This window comes from Podarcis filfolensis, assembly GCF_964270895.1.
Source record: "Podarcis filfolensis genome assembly, chromosome: 12".
Classification (NCBI taxonomy): Eukaryota; Metazoa; Chordata; class Lepidosauria; order Squamata; family Lacertidae; genus Podarcis; species Podarcis filfolensis.
The window spans coordinates 13,256,455-13,280,492 of record NC_139614.1 but is presented as its reverse complement, the minus strand read 5'-3'; the positions used below and the strand labels follow the sequence as shown (position 1 = coordinate 13,280,492).

Below are 24,038 nucleotides of genomic sequence, written 5' to 3'. Positions count from 1 at the left end.
GTGAATGTGATCTCGCAGCGAGGACCCCATAAGGAGTCTCGCTGCGGCATTCTGCATCCGCTGGAGTTTCTGGGTCAGTCTCAAAGGCAGCCCCACGTAGAGCGAGTTACAATAATCCAGTCTGGAGGTGACTGTCGCGTGGATCACAGTGGCTAGGTCAGGGCGAGAGAGGTAAGGAGCCAACTGCTTAGCTTGGCGGAGATGAAAAAATGCCACCTTTGTTATAGCTGCAATCTGCGCCTCCATGGAAAGGGAGGTGTCGAAGATTACACCCAAACTCTTAACAGACAGTCCTGGCACTAATTGCACCCCCGCAAAAGATGGGAGTTGCCCCCCCAAAAATCCCATATCGTCCCGACCCAGCCAAAGGACCTCTGTTTTCAAAGGATTTAACTTCAACCGGCTCCCACGTAACCATCCAGCCACAGCTTCCAAACATCTGATCAGTGTGTCTGGGGCTGAGTCAGGATGGCCATCCATCAACAGATAGAGTTGGGTGTCATCAGCATACTGATGGCAACCCAGCCCAAAACTCTGGACAAGCTGGGCGAGGGGGGCGCATAAAGATGTTGAAAACGTAAGAAATTCAGTAATGTGCACAATAATTGTGAAAACTATTATGTGCATGGATGCCTCTAGTGTAGTGACAATTAAACCACTGACACGGCTGTAGTCAGTTGTATATCAGCAGCAAAAACAATAATCACTTGCAGCGAATTAAATTACCGCTAAATCTTTATTCTAGGAGGTCTCACCCCAAAGAAGCAGCTGCAGAGACTGAAGTGTCCACTAGGACTCCTCCTCTCCAAGGTCTTTCCCCCACATTCTCAGGCTGTGTCCATGCACAACCACCCTATGCTCTGCCCGTTTCATTTCTCTGCGGGTTCTTGGAGACCAAGGGGGAGAGGAGCTGGAGGCAGCAGGAGGGGGAGACTCCCTGAATTATTCAGCAGCTGGCCTCCACTCTGCCTCTTGGCCACCCTCCCCTCCAGCCTCTGCTTCAGCCTAAGAGTCAGAGTCTGAACTGGGCTCTGCTTCACTAAACCCTGTTACCTTTCCTGCTGCTGACACCTCATTCTCCTAGTCCGCTCCTTCTCCCTCTGACCACTCATCTTCATTCCCACCACCAACCCCCTGGCTCTGGGCCTTCTTCTCCTGGGGATTCCCAAGGCGGTTCCTCCGCTGGGGTCTCCCACCACGCCTCTACCTCCAGCCAGTCCATGACACATTCTAAAGATTTGTTTCAAAAAGGGCAAGCCCAAACGGACTATTTTAGAAGCTGGATGTCCTATCGTAACTGGTGTGATCACTGCGGCTTATCCTGTGCTGCCCTCCCAAACTCAAACATGTCCAAGTTCCCATGTAGTTGAGACCAGTCTGAGCTATCGCTGTCACTGTGAGGATATTGCAGAAGAACGTTGTGCCTGTGAGCCATAAACTTTATAATTAGCTGAACAGAATTAAACAGGGTAGGGTATTGCTCTACTGTCTAACTGCCTTCCCTCGGTAACTTGGCTGATCACAGAGCTCTCATTTTTAAGCTCTAAAATGCATGCTTCCAGGGAACAAGTGTCTGGGAGTTGCACAGTAAAAGAATCATAGAATTGTAGAGTTGGAAGGGGTGCTGTGGGTCATCTAGTCCAACCCCCCGAAATGCAGGAAGCTCAACTAAAGCATCAATGACAGATGGCCCTCCAGCCTTTTTAGTTCTGCTGTTGAACCACACTGTTGACTCATGTTAAGCTTGTGATTTACTAAGACCCCTAGGTCCTTTTTACATCTGCTACTTGGCAGCTCATTTTCTGTCTGCTTCAAATCTGCTGTGAATCATCTGGAGAGTGCAACAGCTTCTGGGCCTCCTGCCCTGGTGCTCTACCAAATCCTCGACCCTCCTTCATCCCAGACCTGTGTACTTATGGGTTACATACGCTTCAGATAACAGACTCCGCTAACCCAGAAATAGTACCTCCGGTTAAGAACTTTGCTTCAGGATGAGAACAGAGATCGTGCTCCGGCGGCCCAGCGGCAGCGGGAGGCCCCATTAGCTAAAGTGGTGCTTCAGGTCAAGAACAGTTTCAGGTTAAGAACGGACCTCCAGAACGAATTAAGTACTTAACCCGAGGTACCACTGTACTCAGAATCAAGTGATACAGCTTTGAAGCAATTGTTCAGATCACTATACTGTAGTGTGTGTTTTGAGAACAAGTGAGGATTATAACATATAGCTACGATTCCCCTACAAATGTCCATCAACTCTGGGGGGGGGAGGGCTGGCCCCCTCAAATATTTTAGGGGGGCAAGGCCCCTCATCCCCTAGGACTTGGCCCCTATGATTCTAGGCAGGCTGATCAAGGGAGAGGCTCCCCTTCAGGGATTTGGGTCTCAAGCTGCAGAATACATTTTGCTGATATGAGGGTATTTAGCATATTTTTCTATGGGGTTTATCAGCTTGCTATATATTTAGTGTTTGAGAGCACCTAGAGCTCTGGCTTATGTTAAGTTGCGCATTTCATTCACTTCAGGCTCTTTATCTTTGCCTGAACCTTAGTTCAGCAGGTTTCTCCCTCGCACTTGTATATGTAATTATGAATTCCGCTTGGCTTATTAGCTATCTAGCATATCCACATATCCCATTGTTAACTACCTAGCAACTCTGCATAATAATGAAGTAATTTCTTTGGCCCAGATCCACATAACCTAATTCTCCAGCAGAATAAAGTGTGCATTCAACTTTTTGCTGGGTCAAACAAGCCCAAACGCCAGTGGCATCGTGGATGGTTCAGGTTCAGCTGTCCAAAGGGTGCTAAGAGCAGAAGAATGTCTGCAAAAGTAACAAGTTTGTATAGAGAGATTGGGTTGTCTGATCACGCAGGCAGGGAAATGACTTGGCACTTTTCAGAACTGCTTCTGGAATTCTTCCCAGTACACACTGCTGTTATAAAATTTATTCTAATATTGGGCATTTATTGTCATTCCTGCGCTTGAGCATTTGGCTTCCTACAGCAAAAAAGAACTGTGTATGACAGTTTGCTGCAGATTTCTAGAAGGTGAAAGGAAAAAGAAAGAGTCACATGTACACGTCAGATTCTTGGCCTGGGTGTGTCACTTTAATGCCGTACTTCTATTAGTAAGAACTGGTTTAGCTCCTTTAAAAAACCACTCCCCTGTGGATCTTGCATTGCTACGTTGAATAAATCTTATCAAGCATCCATTTCATATAACCGGGGACCTTTGAGTAGTGGCCGTCATGCATAAAGGTAAAGGTAAAGGGACCCCTGACCGTTAGGTCCAGTCGTGACCGACTCTGGGGTTGCGGTGCTCATCTCGCTTTACTGGCCGAGGGAGCTGGCGTACAGCTTCCGGGTCATGTGGCCAGCATGACTAAGCCGCTTCTGGCAAACCAGAGCAGCGCACAGAAATGCCGTTTACCTTCCCGCCGGAGCGGTACCTATTTATCTACTTGCACTTTGACGTGCTTTCAAACTGCTAGGTTGGCAGGAGCTGGAACAGAGCAATGGGAGCTCACCCCGTCACGGGGATTCGAACTGCCGACCTTCTGATCGGCAAGCCCTAGGCTCTGTGGTTTAACCCACAGCGCCACCCGCATCCCGGCTGTCATGCATGGCAAATAGTAAATCTTAATTCATAATTAAACCTGGTGTGTTCAATGACATGTAGAGATGTAAGTAACTCTTATAAAGACGTTCTGCTTTGAGGCTTCTGAAAGCTGTTAAAGTTTCCTTTTTGGTGGGAAATAGACAACTATTCTCTTTGGTCACACACCCTGAATGCTCGTAATATTTCACAATGCAATATTAATTGCATAATTATAATTGTCATTGTGGACAGAACAAGAGCCAGGACTACTTGGCAGTTAAACCTCTGCTGTGACTCAGCTCCCCATCCTGTTGAGTCCCACTGCGTATCTCCTAAGATCAAATTGCTCTTTGTGCTGCTTTTAAAAGTGCCTTGCAATTCATGGAGAGTAGAGGCCGCTCTATTTTGAACCCTGGATAAAAGGTGCAGACTTTTGAAAAAGTCTTCGAGAAGGTGTGCTTTTAAGTAAACAGAAATTTATTCAGAGGAATTGTGTGTATTCCCGATGATGAATTTAATAGGAATAAGCTATTCGAAATCGAAGAAAGCAATTTTTGTTTTGGATGTTCATTTAAAATGGGGTGGGTGGGGAACCTGTGGCTTTCCAGAAATGACTATAGCACCCAGTAGCCATACTTGCTCAGCCTCATAGGTTGTCTATCCCACCCCCCACCCCATCCAACCCCCCAATTTAAATAAATTAAATGATTTCATATGCTCTTGTGAAGAAATGTAAAGTGATGTACTCTTGGGGATACTGCTGTGATGGGGGCAAAACCTTCCTGACCATACTGACAGGTATAAGATTTTGTTTCATGGATCTGGGGAAAAAACAGCAAGTGTCCAAACACAAGTAAAAATGGAGGGGGCATCTGTACATTTACAAGAGGGACCCCCTCCCCAACAGAATGCATACAGAACCCAAAAGGGTGCTTTGTACTCTTATAAAAAGTTCCCTCCACACATACTACTTTTCAGGCATTTTGCTAGTGTGAAATAAAATGCATTTAAATTCTGGCATTAATTTGTCGATTAGATTTATATCCTGCCCTATCACCATAAGGGCCCTTGGGGGCAGCCCAGGAAAACATCAAAATCAATACTTAATTACAATTTAAGATGACGAACACCATAGACTAAAAGAGCTCCAGGACTGCTCCCTAAAGACCCTTCTGAACCGTCAGCCTTCTGAGAGACTAAGGACAGCAAAAGACACTGATTTTGCTTCAAGGTTGCCCAGGCTTAATTGTAATAATAATAATAATAATAATAATAATAATAATAATAATAATAATAAGTACCCCGCCCATCTGGCTGGGTTTCCCCAGCCACTCTGGGAGGCTTCCAACAAAGATGAAAAATACATTAAAATTTTAGAAATAATTTTAGAAATAATGGCCGTCCTTTAAATAGAAATGCAATCCGTTGGCTGAGATGACTGGCAGAATCCGGGACCAAGGAGAAGAGTCGGTGGAAGAAGAGTGGAAAAAATTTAAAGTATATCTTCAAAAATATTGTAAAATTAAGGATTGTTAGAAAGATGTTGGAAAAAGAAAATTATATGGCTTTGGTAGAAATGATATAAAGGATTAAGTAAAAATGAATTGACGAAAGAGTGAACGTAAAACTACAATATATTAAATCAAATTATTAAGATAAAAACAAGGTTGGAAGGATTTGCTGAAATAACAATTTGAATAAGAATACAAAAATGGGAGGTGTGAGGAGGTCAAGGAAATAAGTAAAGGAAGAAAGTTATGTAAAGGTTTAATCTGTTTTATTTTTTTGTTTTTTTCTCTTTTTTTTAAATGATTGTACTTTTTCTGTCTTTTTTACTTTTTTTCTTTTTTCTCTTTGTAATCTTCAAAATTCTGAATAAATATTATCTAAAATAAATAAATAAATAGAAATGCAATCCATCTCATCATTGTGGGGAAGAAGACTATGGCCAGGCGTTGTTCAGGTGCTCACTGCTAATGGCCAATATCAAATGCCCTCTTGCTTTCCTTTCTTATGGTACTTTAAACCAGACTCGGCCTGCGCAGCCCTACAATAGAGGACTCATTCAAGTGGAGGGACTGTCCTGCAAAATAGGACAGATGGTCACCCTGATGATGTGAGGGGGCATGAGGAAAGATTTCTACAGCAGCAAGCTACACTTATTTTTGTAGTAAAGGTAAAGGGGACCCCTGACCATTAGGTCCAGTCGTGACCGACTCTGGGGTTGCGGTGCTCATCTCGCTTTATTGGCCGAGGGAGCCAGCGTACAGCTTCCAGGTCATGTGGCCGGCATGACTAAGCCGCTTCTGGCAAACCAGAGCAGCACACGGAAACACCGTTTACCTTCCTGCCAGAGCAGTACCTATTTATCTACTTGTACTTTGACGTGCTTTTGAACTGCTAGGTTGGCAGGAGCAGGGACCGAGCAACGGGAGCTCACCCTGTCACGGGGATTCGAACTGCCGACCTTCTGATCGGCAAGTCCTAGGCTCTGTGGTTTAACCCACAGCGCCACCCGCATCCCTTATTTTTGTAGTTACTCAGAGCTAATATTCAATACCTGACGAGCTGCCCTAGGGAGGAAGTTCTACAGCAGTAATCTACATTTACGGTTACTTAGAATTGATATCTAGTAACTGCTGCTTAGCAACTGAGTTTTAGAGGAACCAGCCTAACTGCACAAGCAACCCAAGCAGTCTTTCAAAACACTTGGCCTAACAGTGGGTGTGGAAGGGAGCATATTGCTTGGATCATACCATGCAGCCAAGGTTAAAAGGGGATGAGCTACAACAGACCTGCTATTGTTGTGGCAGATCTAATATCTCCCCACCAACCTCTTCCTGTCAGGTGATGATCAACATTGAGGAAGGAGTCCGTGGTGGTAAAGGGTTTCATGCAAATCTGGAAGCCGCACACTTTAAGAAGGAGGAGGACCTTCTTAGTGGCTCCTCCTTGACTTTTTGGAATTCCTTCCCTAGAGAAGCTAGAGACTGGCTCCCTCCTTGTTGTCCTTCCACCTGCAGGTGAAGAACTTTTTGTTCCAACAGGCTTTTGGGGACTGACTGCTTTTAATGAGGGGGCTGGTGTTGCGGTGAGTTTGTTGTGGTTGCATGCTTTTAATAGATATTTTATATCTAAAGTTCTAATTCTATTAATGTTTAATTGTTTTTTAATTAACACCCTCCCTTAGTTCTTAGTTTATCGGTATGTCACCTTGAGCCCCGTCAGGGGAAAAGGCAGGGTATATACAGTATAATATATAATACAGTGGTACCCCAGTTTACGAACTTAATCTGTTCTGGAAGTCCGTTCTTAAACCGAAACCATTCTTAAACCAAGGCGCACTTTACCTAATGAGGCCTCCCGCCGCCAGTGCCCTTCTACCGTTCAGCTTCCGTTCTTACACCAAGGTAAGGTTCACAAACCGGAACACTACTTCCGGTTTTGTGGAGTTTGTAAACTGAATACTTTGTAAACAGGGCTGTTCTTAAACCGAGGTACCACTGTATATAATATAATATAATATAAAATATAAAATAAAATAATATCATATCATATCATATCATATCATATCATATCATATGATAACAACTTGGAGGGCAATGAATACTGTCTGGGTAGGATATGGAAAACAAAAGTGCTGTGAGGAAAAGCTGAAGGCACTAGGAGCATTTAGCCTGCAGAAGAAAAGACGTAAGGGCTCATGGATAATGCTTTCTAAGGGCATTATCTAAGGGCATTCTAAGTCCTAGAGGGCAGGACTAGATCTGTTGGGTTTAAGTTATAGGAAGGTAGATTTTTATTGCACACAAGGAGAAGCTTCTTAACCAGAAGAGGCATTTGACAATGGGACTGATTACTGAAGGGTAGATGCCGTGCCAAGCACGTCTTTCCTTCCTGGAGGTTTATAAGCAGGTGCAGAGACACTCATTTGATGGGGCTGCTCTAGATCTGGGTTTTGTATATTGAGCAGGAGGTTGTGTGAAGGGCTTGCGCTTTCAACTCTCAATGTGTTTTCTATGGTGGTGCAGATCTAAATTAATCACTATTTGCAGTTGACCTTGCATAAAGGAACCAAATCCATCCAAACAGAACATTCACTTGTTGAAATGTTGTGTGGTAAGAGGACAATTTCCAGCAGAAAATCTGTGTGAGGTGTGTGTGTGTGTTGCTATGCCACTAAGGAACTGGGCTCCCACTAAGCAGGCAGGACAAAAAGATACTCTGGTATACTAACACATTGACAGACAGACAATAGAATAGCAGGGCCATAGTTTTTAAAAATATAACTGGAGGTGTTATTTAAGCATGCATAATCCCCCCCCCAGGTCTGAAAATATACTACCATAAGTAACCAATACTAGGATTAGTGATGCTCATTTAAGATCTCTGCTAGATGGGATAAAATGCTGTTATGAATAAGCAAACCTGCATTTTTTTCTATTATTGCCGATGAGCTTAGGTACCAAGTATAATTAATTACTTCCTGTTTCATCCTAATGGTAGGGATGGGGAACCTGTGGCCTTCTGGATGTTGTTGGACTACAACTCCCACCAACCCCAGCCAGCTGTTAGTTTCTGTTTGCCGCTGTGCAGTGTTTTAGAGTCACAAGACTCTGTTTACATTCCAGAGACATTCCAGGCTATTGGAAGTCTCACGGGAGACGGGAGACGGATGTGACGTTACTGGTTTCCTGTTCCTTTGTTTCAGTTGCTCTCTGCTTTCACAGAGAGAGGATGCGTTTTCTGTCTGCGTAGTAAGAAATAAAGCATAGTGATGTAGCCATAAATCTCATCACTTCCGTGTGCTGCTTTGATTCTCTGCTGAATGGGAATGTGCCTGGAGGTCTTATCAAAGGCTCAGGTCGTTAATCACATCGGAGGGCGATTCCAGAAGATGAGCTTTATCAGCTCGGTCAAACGCAGATTCTGACACCAGCATGGTCAAGGATAATAGCAATTGTAGCCCAGCAATATCTAAGGGGTCACAGATTCTCCACCCTTAACCTAAAGTCTATATAAGCCTTGGAATTCTTCATGTAAATTTGACCCATCCAATAGGTAGCTACGTAAAGAAGGCTAGAACAATCTGGAGGAAGGGAAATAAACATACTGATGGGTATGAACTTTAATTTATCTTTTTTTTTTTTTTTTTTTGGCTGCTGAAGAAATATATTTTAAAATGGTTTTTGAAATGGTTTTTCTCAGTCTGCAGGTCAGGGTTGTTTTTTGGGGGCGGGGGAGAGGTCTTTGACTTATACATGATTTAGTACCTGAAAGTACTGTGAAGTGGTTTGAACTAGTCAATGCCACCATTAGCAGTCTGGTAAGTAAGCATTTCAGTTTCTGAAACCCAACAGGGATAAACAGACAACCTCTTTATTCCTTTCTGTAAAACGCTGTTCCCTTTCAGAAAATTGCATAAAATGCATGTACAAATATCACAGCTGTACATTTTATTTCCTATTTTGTGGAAACCAGCTCTTGCATAAATAACAGTCTGCATATTTGTCTGTTCATGCTGCATTTCTAACCTTCAAGGCCATTTAAAATATACTGTGTGAAGTGCCTTGGTGACATTTAGCTTCAGATGGTGTGAAAGTGTGGCTGTTCACCACCACTTCGGGAGTGCATTCCATTCATCCTCCAGGCCTGTACTGACTTCTGAGCAAAATTCTTAGCGCTGTATTTTAAAGCAAGGAATCAATGAAGCCATTAATGTATTAAGACCAAGAAAGCTATTTTATTTAGGCTGCAATTATGCACCCACTTCCCTGGAAATAGTCCCCACTGAACTCAATGGAACTTCTGAGTAGGCATGCATAGAATTGCAGTAATAAAGAGACCCACCACATGTTCAAAGTAAACATGGAAAATTTAATATTGTTCTAAGTGAGGACATCTCTAGAGATTGGGGTTTTTTTGCATTCCTTTTTGGGGCTGGTTCAAGCAATGCACCTTTTCTGACATCCTGGTTAGAGGGTCATGTGGAGGAAATTTAGCCATACCTACAAGCAAGGTTAGCCCTATGTATGTTTCTGCCTTTAGTAGAGAAGCAAACAGAAGAGAAAAAAAGGAGTATTAATTCATAATGGCTCTCAAAACTTCATATACATTTTAGTAAAAATCAGATGCAAACCTCTGTTTTCCTGATTTAATTACATTCTTTTCGCTAAAATAGTTGCAATCAAATTGAAGGCTCAGCTCAAAATTTCTTCAGGCTCTGCTGACATACATGTACAAATACTGCAAATGTTTTGGGTTAGGATTTTCTTTTCTTTTTTGGGGGGGGGTAAATGTTAAATACCTTTCTTTCTTATTAAAAGGATTCTTAAATTCCCACTGGTGTCTGCACAACCCTTGCAGATCTTCTTTGAAACTAGCAGCTACAAAGAGGCTTAAAGTTTTACTGTTGGCTCTTTCATATGCCAATTAGAACTTCATCACCTCACTTCTTATTTTAATTATTCTTTTGGAAGAAAAAGAATGGAAAGTACAGTAAAGCACTTCAAAAATATTTTTAATTTGTAATATAGTTAACATAAGATTAAAGGGAGACTGCTGTGAATTCTTTTTAACACCTACCTGCAAAACACAAGTGCCAATGTAACCTGAAAAGTATATGTAACTTTTCTCAATAACTAAGTGTCGAGATTTCTCTAGACCAATCCTTACAACTTTTTTAGCATGGTGAAATGTTGGGTGACTCAATTCAACTGGGTGCTCAGCCCATGGTGAAGTGTGGGTCCAGATTAGAGTGTAGCATTCAATGCACTCTTTCCATCACTGCAAGGACTTTTGGCTGACCAACAGACTTTCCTCTCCCTGTACCTGCCCCAAATGCACGCCACCCCCTCCGAACCCTCCAGAGCAGATTTGGGAAGGCTGCACAGAGGAGGGGGAAAGTTCTGTTGGTCAAATGGAAATCCTTGTGATACATCAGAATTTGAAAGTGAATACTGCACTACATACTGCGGTCAGTGCATTAGGTGGTGTTGAGTTTCCAACTGCAAACACCACTTGAGCAGGATGAATTTCAGACTAGTAGTCCTTAACATGCCAACCAACTGGTAAAGGTAAAGGGACCCCTGACCATTAGGTCCAGTCATGACCGACTCTGGGGTTGCGGCACTCATCTCTCTTTATTGGCCAAGGGAGCCAGTGTACAGCTTCTGAGTCATGTGGCCAGAATGACTAAGCGGCTTCTGGTAAACCAGAGCAGCACATGGAAACGCTGTTTACCTTCCCGCCAGAGTGGTACCTATTTATCTACTTGCACTTTGATGTGCTTTCGAACTGCTAGGTTGGCAGGAGCAGGGACCGAGCAATGGGAGCTCACCCTGTCGTGGAGATTTGAACCGCCGACCTTCTGATCGGCAAGTCCTAGGCTCTGTGGTTTAACCCACAGCGCCACCCGCGTCCCCAAATGACTATAACACAAATGTTGAGAAGTGGATGCACAAATCCTATTTGGTTCCATGCAGCAGAACACAGGGATCTTGCATATTTGCTTCTCTTTGTGGATGTATCAAGTTGCCCTGATTCTGCAACAACAAGAAAATAAACTTTTGTGGTACCTGAAATTAGTCGTACTTACTTTGGCATGAGTATTGTTAGGCACAACAGTTGTGTTCATGCGCAATTACATGGATACTGTTCAATCCTAGCCTTAAGACTGCTAACCACATCAACAGTGAGTTAATTACATGTTTCACTTAGGGGTCCTGCAATAATTTCAGGCTAAACAAATGGCCGCATGTACTCCGAATTACTGGTTATGGCTGTATTACAGGCACCGCAGCAACACTATGTCACAATCTGCCTTGTCTCTGAAGCAACTTAATTGATGGGATTTCTGCATGGCTCTAGTCAGCTACCATGTAAAGACTTTAAAAACTTACATCCAATACAAGAAGGGAAAATCGTGATTTTGCTAAATGTGACATCCTGAGTGTAATTTTGCAATTTGTTGTCGTTTAGTCGTGTCTAACTCTTCATGACCCCATGGACCAGAGCACGCCAGGCACTTCTGTCTTCCACTGCCTCCCACAGTTTGGTCAAACTCATGCTGGTAGCTTTGAGAACACTATCTAACCATCTCGTCCTCTGTCGTCTCCTTCTCCTTGTGCCCTCCATCTTTCCCAACATCAGGGTCTTTTCCAGGGAGTTTTCTCTTCTCATGAGGTGGCCAAAGTATTGGAGCCTCAGCTTCACGATCTGTCCTTCCAATGAGCACTCAGTGCTGATTTCCTTAAGAATGGATAGGTTTGATCTTCTTGCAGTCCATGGGACTCTCAGGAGTCTCCTCCAGCACCAAATTTTGCAATACATGGATTTGCAATACATGGATTTTAATTTCATCCATCAATTTTGCAATACATGGATGAAATTAAAATAGGCACCGTAGTCTTGCTGTGCTGCGAAAGGTGGGTATGAAGCCATGTTACTAGGGCCTGGGCTAGTAGTGGGTGCAAATCTAGTACGGGGGGGGGGGGGGAGAGAACCCATAGAAGTGTGCATGGAGAATTAGAAGCCTGCTTCATTGTAAAAGTAGAGCTGCAAGGCATGCAGGGTGACTCTGACTGGTCACTCCTGGGAGTTACTGGGCTGAAAGGACCATTTGGGTCTGATCAGCCACAGGGCAATTAATGATGTTAATGGCGGAAGGGTATACTGGATGGCCATGCGAGGTTGAGGAACACAGCCAGGTGCACCTGCTCAGTGCACCTGCAGGTTAGACTTGCCCAATGAAGATACTTCTTCCCAAGAACGGCTGTGAAATTGTTCTTCAGGCATTCAGGAGAGTTGTGACATCTGGAAACTGTGTTATTGCCCTCCTGGAAATCACTGCGGTTAGAGCATCTGCTCTGCGCACAGAAGGTGCAAGGTGCATTCCTTGGCATCGAGTCAGAGCCCTGCCTGAAACCCCGGAGAGCCGCTGCCAGCCAGTGCAGACAATATTATATTTATTTATTGAATTTATATACTGCCCTGTCTCCAGAGGTCTCAGGGCGGTTCACAAGAAATACTGAACTAGAAGGGCCAATGGACGGACTGGGCATAAGCTTCCTACTTTAAAAACTTCTATAGATAATAATAATAAATAATAATAATTTATTATTTATACCCCGCCCATCTGGCTGGATTTCCCCAGCCACTCTGGGCGGCTTCCAACCAAATATTAAAATACAGTAATACATCAAACATTAAAAGCTTCCCTAAACAGGTCTGCCTTCAGATGTCTTCTAAAAGTTTGGTAGCTGTTGTTCTCTTTGACATCTGGTGGGAGGGCGTTCCACTGGGTGGGCGCCACCACCGAGAAGGCCCTCCGCCTGGTTCCCCTGTAACTTATTATAGACAAGGATTCTTTGCAAGAAGAAGAGAGCTTTTTGTGCAAGCCACCTGCGGCGAGTGCAAGACGACCGTGGTGGTGGGATGGGTGGCCACCGCGGTTTTCACGGCATCTCTGGCGGCCCAATCCCACGCGCGCCCCCTTGCTCCCTCCCCGCTCGGCTGCACCCTTTGTTGCGTTGCTGGAGAGCGGGGCCGCCGCCCTGGACGCCAAACTGGGGCGGGCCTCCCTCCGCGAGTTCGCGTCCTCCTCGCCTGGAGGCGGGCGGAGTGCCGAAACCGAGATTGAGCAGCAGCCGCCGCCGCCGCCGCGGGGCTGCGCATGCGCGGTCTCTCGCGCTCTCCGGGCGGGAGGGGCTCCTCTCTCTCTCTCTCTCCCTCCCGGCTCCTTCCGCTCCGTGCCCGCCGCTGGCAGCGGAAGTGAATGAGGGCGCTGAGGTGGAGCGCGCGGCGGGACGACGGAGAGAGGATGCGCCTGGGCCGCCTTGGCCGCTCCGAGGGAGTCGAGCCACGGACCGAGCGCTGCGGAGGGAGCGGGGAGGAGGCGCCCTCGAGCGGCTCGCACTGAGGGGGCTTCTCACACGGTAAGGGGGGCGCGCCGGGCGAGGCGAGGCACTAATAATAATAATAATTAAAAAATATCACCTCAGCTCTGAGGCACGGTGGTAATGGGGCGCGCGAGAAATGGCCGCGGGCAGGCGAGTGTGGGGCGACCCTTGGAAGGCGGGGGTGTGTGTGTGTACACTAGACACGTGTGTATGCGTGTATATATGTGTGTGAGAGGTGTATGTATGTGCGCGCGCGCACACACACACACACACGTATGTCTGTATATATATTGCGCCCGCCCGCCTTGTCCTCGAGGGGTTCCTGCGGTGCATTGCCACCTCCTTTCCTGTTCAACTCCTCTCTCGTCTTCCTCTTCTTCCCTCTCTCTCTCCCCCCCCCCCATTTATTTCTCTCCTCTCCCCCCCCCAGGTGTGCGTGATCCGGTGTGCTCCATAGCAACAGGCGCCGGGGACGCCGAGGAGGGGGGGGATGTCGGAGAAAAGAGCTGACAGGTGTCAAGTTGGGGGGGGAGGGGGGCGGTGACGGTTCTCTCTTCTGGCTTTTCATTTTATTTTTTTGCAGGCAAAAATCCCCTGCCACTGGTGCCCCTGGGCCAAAATCTCGCCCTTTCCTGTTTTGTTGGGGTTGCAAATGTTTTCCCACTGGAGAGGGGGCTGCATCTGGGGGGTGGGCAGTGAGAGAAAGGGAAAGTGGTGTGGCTTTCCATCTGTTTGGTGCAGCTGTATCTTCTATTTCTTTCTCTTTCCTTTTTTCCCCCCTCGCTAGTGCTACATCATTTCCTCCCTTCATCGATGTTGCTGTGTTTGCGGGCAGGGGAAACAAAGCAGCTGCCTGGAATATAGGGATCTCTCTCCGCCCTTTACCTCTCAGTCCTCTAACCCCAGGGTTGCTGCTGTTGCTGCCACTAAGGTCTTTGTAACCATCAACCCAAGAGAGGTTTCGATGGAAACATGAAGGTAAATATATTGACAAAGTAACAATTGTGTTTCCGGCTTGGGTGGGAGATCGCAACTGTTTCTTGTTTCCTTTTTTTGTTGTTGTTTTTTGCATTTTATTGATTAGCTGACAGCTGACAAGGGTGACTCTTGAGGTGTAGGTTTGTTTCAGAGGTTCTCTGCAAGGTGCTGGATGAACTTGCTTCAGACTATGGGACCTTGGTTGTGCAGCAGGTTCACCTTAAAACATTTTCGTAAATTGTTGTGCTTTGCCTAAACCCAAATGTTGCAGCTCTAACGGCAGTGTTTTATATACCTCAGTAAATGATAAACTCTTGTGTACAATCCCAGATCAGTCCAATTTACTGTTAATTGGTATTGCTTGCTTCTCCTAGTAATGAAGAGATTAAAGTTCAATTTTTTCTTTTCCAAGCTGATATTGAACATTTGAGGGCATATTGATTAAGATCAGGCTGTGATTGAACTTGTTGAAAAAATGCTCAGAGGGATTTTTAAAATATAGAAGTCTGGTTGATGCTTTTTAAACAACACTGATGCAATAGTAATTGTGAGCTCTTAGCTCAAGCCCTTGAATTCTATTATCTCAAACCACTTTGGAATGGTTAAAAAAATCAAGCAAGCAATATATATATATATATATATGCATGTTATGAAATCAAATATCTGAACTTAGCAGCTATCCTTTTTCTGGATCTTCTGAAGAAAAACAGTTAATAGAAATCTGAACCTGCATAATCAAGATGACCGATGTTAATTGGAAATAGTCATATGGGAATTATACTCTAAATTGGCAAGTGCTTTCTTCACACTGATCTTCTAGCGGATTTTGTGTTAATTGGTTCTATTATCACTAGGGCTTCAGAAATGCTAAGTGGGCTGCATGGATCAGTTTTCACCCTTCTAAGGATTCCAGAAAACACCAGAATGCTTCATTGTTCCTTTTTAAAATTCTAATAGGTATCTGTATTTTACTCTTTACAAAAAGCCAAATTGCAACTGGGGAAGGGGTGAATTTGGGTTGTGAAAGTGGTTTGAGAATAAGGGTCAAACTCCTCTTCCCCAGGCACCATTGCTCCAAACAAATTGACAGTCTCTACAGCAGCATTTCATTTAAAAATAGCATTTGGAGACCTAATAATTGATGCCATGTAGTTTGTAATCCTGTACTGTATACACTTTTTAGCAGTAAGCCTCACTGAATCCAGTAGGATTTTTTTACTATGCAAGCATATGATTGTACTGCACTTCTCCAGAAATACTTTGCTTCTACCCTTGTCATATCCATTTGATTTAAAATTACTTGGGTGATGTTAAATTATGCTGATAAGCATGGCTATTTACTCATCTTCCATTCAGCATACTGATGCTATTGTTTTCTGCCAAGCTCATTTGTGTGAACAGAACTTGAAGTTCTGTAGCACTGATTTGGGTTGATTGTTGTTCCTGAAATAATCTTGGTATAAAACTGTTTCACAACAAATGCCATTTTGAGATTAAGTCAAGTGCCCGTTTCACTCCATATTTGAAATGGGCTTCTAGATAACATGGAAAGCTGACTTAACTTCAGAAGTCAGCACACAATAAGTGTTTTGTCCAAATACTATGGAGTTGTGCCGTGTGTTTGAAGAGCCACATAATACGTCTTCACATTAGTTAACAGAGTCCAAGGCTGCTATTGATCGGTTGGCAACCATTTGTCTATTGGGCATGTTCTTACATAACTGTTGCACTGAAGATAATCAGCGAAAGATACTAGGTGCAAAATACTTGTAGGCCTGTAGCTGGTACTTCTTACTAGAAGTTTAAACTTCACACAGGTGTACTTGGACAGATGTACTTGGTTGGGTTTCTTTTTTTTCCTCCAGTGAGAAATATGTCACTGAATATGAAGCTTTGCAATTAAACCTCCAGCTTGTCACTAGCCTACAAATATTTTTTTGCAGCCTTCCTGCATATCCTCACACCAATCTCTTGCAAGAAAAGAACCAATAGATGTAAAGGGAATGCTTTTTCTCAGTCGTGAACAGAAAGGGTAGTGCAAACCAGTAACTTAGAACCATAGTATCATAGAATTGTAGAATTGAAAGGGTCATCTAGTCCAATCCCTTGCAATGCAGTAATCTCAACTGAAGCAGTCATGACAGATGGGTGGCCATCCAACTTCTGCTTAAAAACATCCAGTGAAGGAGAGTCCCTAGCGCTATCAAAAATGTAGATCTATTTTTTCCAGGTTCTTAATATCATTTAAATTTTAATATAGTTTTGTAGGAAGGAACAGTAGGTGAGAACAGAATAGTGCACGTGTGATGATATTTTAGAAGTGCTAAAGTCCTTAAAAAGAGCAGTTGCAACTGTAGCTTTCTTGCTTTAAACTGACAAATTAAACTGCCCTGCACACAATCCTAACCATATCTACTTGGAAGTAAACTCTTCTGAATTCAACAGGACTTACTCCTAGGTAAATGGGATAAGGATTGCTTACCCAGTTATCAAGTGTTGCAGGCTGCTTCAAATGCTCCATTCATAACTTACAATACAGTGGTACCTCGGGTTACAGACGCTTCAGGTTACATACGCTTGAGGTTACAGACTCCGCTAATCCAGAAATAGTACCTCGGGTTAAGAACTTTGCTTCAGGATGAGAACAGAAATCGTGCTCCGGCGGCACGGCAGCAGCAGGAGGCCCCATTAGCTAAAGTGGTGTTTCAGGTTAAGAACAGTTTCAGGTTAAGTACGGACCTCCGGAACGAATTAAGTACTTAATCTGAGGTACCACTGTATAAAGCTATATGGCATTACTTCATAATAGCGGAAATGTTACTGTTTCCTATACCTACCCTCCTGAAAGACTGGGTCAAACTGAGCCAGTTGTCATGCATACTCTGTATTAAAAACAACAGCTCGTTTTTGAATACTGTACAGCTGTCTTAGGTTAGAAAAACAAATCTAAATATTTTTGGTCAACATAAGTTTGTTTACAGATATTCAGTACTTTCAGTAGTAGAGCCTGTGAGAGTACCAAGACTGATGTGTTATATGCAGTTCAGTTTCTTAGTATTATTTTGCTTTGAAGTTTCTATCTTGTTAAAATATAAATGGTTCAGATTGGGGCTGTTTCAACCCACCAGTGCAGCTCCATATATGGACTTTGACTTAAGCTTGTGTAGCTAATGCAAATGAGCCATGCATATCGCAATATTGATTTGGGCTCAGCTAAAATAGCTGTGTGTATCTCTTGTTATGGATGGAAATGTTCATCCCATCCAGAGCCATTTGATAGACATAATTGGAAAATTATAGCGGAGTTGAACCAATGATTTCTTACATAAAATAGCAGTTCAGTTTTATACATGGTATTGTGATTTCTCAGATAACTAATATTATTAGATTCATTTGAAGTCGTCCTTGACTTCAAATGACTTGCAAAAAAACCCAGCTTCACAAGGAAGAAGTAACTCAAGAAGACAATATATTGAACCAGAAGTGGATTATTTTCAAGGTGATTCAGATTATCAATTCAGAGTGGATCTGCAACTGTTGTACTTGTGTGAAATGGACTATGACAGATTAGTACAGGCTGACCTTCTCTATCCTGTGAATGTAGTAATTTCAGTTGTAGACAAATCAGTCATCTTTTAAACCTACCTGTTGATTGCAGAAACTTTTGAATTTTTGCCACTGATACTGAATTTGTTCTGCTGATCCACTTTTAATCAGATATTTATTATTATTCTTTTAAAAAATGTTTGGATCTGACAGTTCTGTCAGCTAAATAACATTGAAAAATAGGGCCTTACCCCGGGCCTCCTAAAGAGCTTTTATTTGTTAAAGGTTGGATAACTATGAATTGAGGTTTTTAAAAAAATCATTTTAAAAAGTATTTGTTTGTTTTTTGTACAGCCCTATACCCACAGGTCTCGGGGCAGTCCACAAGATAAAATCACAATATAAAAACAAAAAATACATAATAAAAACAAAAAAACCCAAATAATCTCCCTCTTCCCAAATGACGGATGCATACATTGTTTAGCATTGACCCACTATTTGGAAGGATACATTATTATTCTTCAAACATTTACGGCCACTACTTTTCAGCATGCAGTAATCCCTCATTTTATTAGGGGGTTTGGTTACAAGGGTTCCGTATATACATGAAGATTGCATATAGTCAAACCTTTGGAGCTGCCTGCGGCTAGCAGGTTTGTGGGGGGAGAGCATTCACAGCACGTCCAGACCAGGCGGACCAAGTGAGCCTTGCCCTCTCCTTGAATGCTTTTGACTGGCTGGAATCTGTTCTTGAACTGTGATGTCTCTTGCTTGTTTTGATGGCGAGAGGCATTGTTTAGAAACTTCAGATTTCTGCATGGCTTGAATGTGGCCTACTCTTGAAAGGCAAGAGTCCACTTTTGCCTCTGACCCCCCACCCCCACTGATACGTGGCCCTAGAAGGTACACCTTCCTTGCCTTACACCATTGCAGCACTGAGGGATGAATCTGACTGTTTTCTGCCTTGAATGTGACATGGAAAATGTGGGAAATGCTTAGTAGATACCGTGCTTAGAGAAGCAAATACAGGACCCAAACTAGGGCCCGTGTGTAACAAGTATATTTGCAAGAAGGGTGTTCTGAAATAGGTGCAAAAATTCTGCAAGCTAAAAGTCTTAAGAGTGCCGTGGGCAATAGCCTTCATGGAGGTGAGGCCTTTGCTAAGTTGGGTTAGCTCCTTGTCTTACCCTTCTTCCTCCAGGAGTACAGAATGGCAGTGCTGCCACAACTAGGTAAAAATTATGTTACCTGCCATGCTGGCCTCTCTCACTCTGCCTCTGGGTGTTGCTGCCCTTCATATTGTCATCAGGTCCAGCCCTAGAGTGAAACTAAGATGACTGGATGGTGTGGGTGGAAGGGACATGACTAAAGCCTTCTGCAGTTAGGCAAGGTGTGAAGAAAATGGATAGATATGTTTTTCTACCTTTTCCATGATGCTAGAAAGCTTCACTCGTTGAGATTTGGCAGTAGATTCCAGGAAGTTAAAATAAAGTGCTTCTTCACACAGCTTGTAATTAATTTACAGAAACCACTACATACCACAAAATGCTGCAATGACAGACACTGACTAGGATGGCTTGCTTATTTGTTTATTATCAGTATTTATATGCTGCAAATAGCAAGGTGCTTTGAGCAACTTAGATTAAAAATAAGCATATATATAGAACTATAAACCAAGGTTGTATCCAAGTCCACAGGGGGACTTCACTTGTCTCTCCTCCAACGTGCAGCCCTTCTCCCGTACACTCTCAGAATCTAATCTGGAGCAGATTTTTTAGAGGTTGATGGGATGGGGTGGGTGGAGGTGCTGATAGCGGGAAGGAAGGAAGGTGAGTTTTCATTGCATGAGGTTCAGTGTTGCATTCTGCCTCATGAAAAAACAAGAAATAAAATATATTAAACTTGAGCAGCAGAGAAAAAAATCAATACAGCAATTTCCATAGCAGTAGCAATGTCAGCTTCTTGCAGCAAAAACATTTTTGTGGCCTGTGAAGACTGACAAATTAGTTATGTGTTTTTTTGGGCTACAGTTTGCTTCAACAAATGCATGAAATGTTGCATGTACATATAAGTACGTGGTGGCAGAGTGCAGGGGGTGGGAAGACTGCAGACATTGAAGTCAGAAAGAAATGAAATTCAGAAAAAGTTAAGAGGGTGATAACTATTCACAAACCACTTTGTGTTGCTGTCACAGACATCCTGACGTTGATAAGCCGATTATACGCAAGTGATAGCACTGAATCTCTTGGTGAATTCTAATTCAGCAGTTTCACACTGTGGTTCCTCTTTCAAGTTCCTCTGTTCCATTATGGCCATGCTAAGGTCAGTTACAGGGTGCCCTGTGAGGTTGACATGTTCCCTGGCTGTTGTTTTCAATTTAGAAAGGCTCTTAAACACTATTTTAAAAAAACCCAAACAGATATTAAATTCAGAAATCCCCCCTAAACACTCACAATTTTTAAAAAGAAAGGTTTAAAATGGGATCAAATAAGATTGAATCGTACTGAATACTTATAGCAAAGCACTGGAAGACTCAAGATCTACCCACTCTGGAAGAATGGCAGATGAAGTTGATCGACTGTATGGGACTGGCAGAAATGACCGGCAGAATCCGCGACCAGGGAGAAAAGGCAGCAGAAGAAGATTGGAAGAAATTCAAGGATTATCTACAGAAATATTATAAAATTAATGAACTTTGAAAAGATGTTGGTTTGAACTTTGGTGGGGACTAGCTGTTATGATAAAGATAATGGGGATTATAATTGTTTATGTTATTAAATTTAAAAAAGTTGAATGGAAAATAAGGTTTTATTTTAAAAGGAAAGTTAAGAGATTAGGATTTGCTGAATTAATAAAGTGAACTAGAGAACAAGAAGGGGAGGTATGAGGAAGTCAAAGAAACATGTGATTGAAAAACTGTTATTGAAACTGAATTGTTTTTAATATTTTTCTTTTTCTTTTTCTTTTTGTGTTTATATAAAATTGGAAAATCTAATAAACATTCATTAAAAAAAAAAAAAAAGATTGAATCGTACTGAATTATCCAGGCTGAGAGCTGCAGGATGTTTCTGATTATCATTTGCTAGAAGGCAATCACAGGGAAGGGCTCTTTACTTCATGTCTTCCTCGTGAGCTTCTAGGAAACATCTGGCTGGCGTCCGTTGATTCTGGTATAGATGGACATTTGGATTAATCCAGCAGGGCTCTAACATTCTTAACAAATCATGTATTCTAAAGAAGTGCATAAAAAGGAGATTTCACTGGTACTAAATCCCTATCACAAACCTGTAGTAATGGAAATGGCCTCTGTGAAACAGAGATACAGTAGCCTTCACAATAGGTGAAATATGGGAAGTGAAATGAAGTGTAATGAGAGCTGTTAGACCGCAGGGATTGAGAGACTGAGGAATGTATTGGGAAGTGTCCCTGGTTTGAATTTAGCTTCCCCCACGAACTCACAAGATGGCCTTTGACTCGCTGTCTTTCCAGCTCACTGCTGTCTGCAAAGTACTGACCTATGTCATAGGCAGTGCTGTAATAAGATGATGGATGTTAAACACTTTGAACATTCAAAAGTGCTATATACACTCTTATTGGTACTAGCAGAAATTTGGGCACATCTTTAAATATACTTAAGTTGCGTATTACACATTGGACCTGGGAGAACCTTGCATATCTGAGATCTGTAACTCACCCAATAGTCTTTCATTTTTCAGCGACACACTTGCACATAACTGTCAAACTTGTTTTTTAAGCCTGGGGGGCATTTAAAGAGCTTTATAGTTTGTATGTAGATGGGTTAGAAAGCATTCCTCGCCCCTGATGTGTATGTGCAGTTTCCTGCACAGAGTTTGTGTCATCAGTCAGTGGATCTGAAGAGTGATTCCTCAGTAGGGAATTCTGTTACAAGAGGGATTTGTGTTCCAATTCTACAACTGCTGGCACCAGCCATAGCCTAGACAACCTATTATGTGGCATCAGGAGCAGGTGGTGAAAGTAGTGTGCCCTCTGAGTTCACCTTAATGCACTTCTAGGGTTGTGGTCACTATACCTTTTGTTCATACTTATTTTATGGTTCATCTTTTGGTCAGTGTATTCATGGATCTCTTTGGGGAAATGTCGGTGCTGCGTAGCAAAAGCATCCCTATGGTATATTTCTTCATAGGAATGGAAAATTGGTTAACGTACTAATGAGGCAGTTGATCCAGAAAGTGGAAAACCTCATTTCCTCCGGTTACTGTAGACCTGACTATAGGGGCTAAAATTAGTTTAAAATATAACTGTATTGTTTTTACTGAAACATGCTTGTTGATTTTTATTTTTAAAAAGACTCACATTCTCTAAACATAAGAGGCACTTTTTCTCAACTGCCATTATTATTTACCCACTTCTCACGCTTGCAGCAGGCAAACATTTTAATGCAGTTCGTGCTTATGCAGCACATCCTTCATTAGTATGAGCTGCTGTTGTTTACAGGTTTGTGAGCCTTCAATACGCTCTGCTTTCCTGAGCTGTCTGTTATTTAGCAAATGTCTGTAGGGTAATTGGGCATGTAAAAAACAACAACACTATAGGGTCTGGGTAGCTTTTGTTTTTTAGTCACATTCCCAGTGTGTACTGGTGCATTTCTTAGTACCACGTTCCTCTCTGCTGTTAAGTGATGCCATTTCTGTATGTAGTGCAAATAGAATACACTTTTGCAGTAAGAATTTGTGCTGTGTCAAATCACCTTGCAACACCCTGAAGTTACTATTGTTTCAATGCTTTGTTTTTATGTATATGGATATTTTATTTCCTATTGTGTTGCTTTATTTCATATGTGAGCCTGTAAGAGATCTTGGGGTTGTGTTGTGGGGGTGGAGAAGAGAGTGCAATGCACAGGAGTGTCCAGCGAGCTGTCATGAATGCTTCTCCTTGTCTAGTCATTAAGATAATGAGCAAAAGGATTATGTATACATATAATCATTACGATCCTTTAATTAGGACAGTCACTACTTTCTAACGATGTAGGAATGACTACCTAGAATGTAAGTTTAATTTGTTATACAGCTTGCCCTAAATATTCTCATTTTGAACATACATTCTGAAAAGTTACACAAGAGCTAAGGGTTATTTAATTTTGATAAAGCGCTGAAACTGTTATTACTTAAATGGACATATGCATGCAAGTGGCACTAGTTTTATTTTATTTTTACTTTGTAAGTTATTGGCATGAGAAGGAATGCACAATCTGGTGACATGTATAGCTTCTTGTTTTTTAGGTTGCACGTTTTCAACAACTGCCTAATGATGAAACTGAAATAATGATTCCTGTTCTGACTTCCAAAAAAGCAAGTGAATTACCAGTCAATGAGGTTGCAAGCATTCTTCAGGTAAGTAAATACTATTAATGTTTAAATAAGAGTATAATTTTTTTAAAAATTCAGTATTTAAGTTGAAATGTCTATCCAGTTGAATAGTGAAGAGATATTACTAATATACTGAACGATGCCCCAAATTAGTCATACTCAAAGTAGACCTGTTAGCCTACACTGAATACGATTTAGTTGGATATTGACTACTGCTTTTTGACTTGCACACAGTGCTTTGACATGCTGGAGTTACACTGAACAATTGCATGTTAGTTTTATTGATTAACAGTGATCTACATTGCTTTTAAATTAAGCATCTGATTATATGAAAATGCTATAAGCATGCTCAGTTGGTGGTTCTGTGGGAAATGTTTTAGGACGACTTTTTCTAAGTAGACTTGCTCAACATTAGTTTTAAGTGGACTAAATAGCAAAATATTTAGTTAATTATTTTTCTTGCTGATCTCAAAACTAGGATTATTAAGTTTCTGAAGTATTTTGGCCTATAAAGACTTAAATGGCTCAGGACCGCAATTCCTCAAGGACTGCCTCTCCCCGTATGAACCAACCAGGACCTTGCAATCATCATCTGAGGCCCTTCTTCATGTGCCTCCTACGCAAGAGGTCTGGAGGGTGGCAATGTGAGGGTGGCCTTTTCTGCAGTGGC

General features: G+C 42.5%; 1 protein-coding gene across 8 annotated transcripts in view; it reads left to right on the top strand.

Annotated features, from left to right (window-relative positions):
* Positions 1-24,038, top strand: part of ATP2C1 (ATPase secretory pathway Ca2+ transporting 1) — a 72,152-nt gene that overhangs the window by 12,704 nt on the left and 35,410 nt on the right. For 4 of the 8 annotated variants that reach the window (XR_014540105.1, XM_083577715.1, XM_083577714.1 and 1 more), the window contains exon 3: positions 23,282-23,392. Coding sequence is in view for 7 of the 8 variants with exons in the window: in XM_083577715.1 (XP_083433841.1) it covers positions 23,282-23,392 (111 nt within the window). In the remaining variant the exon portion in view is untranslated. Of the gene's footprint in view, positions 1-6,296; positions 6,689-12,957; positions 13,533-14,283; positions 14,475-23,281; positions 23,393-24,038 lie in introns of those variants that run through there. The other 4 variants (XM_083577716.1, XM_083577718.1, XM_083577719.1 and 1 more) reach the window with 4 other exon arrangements.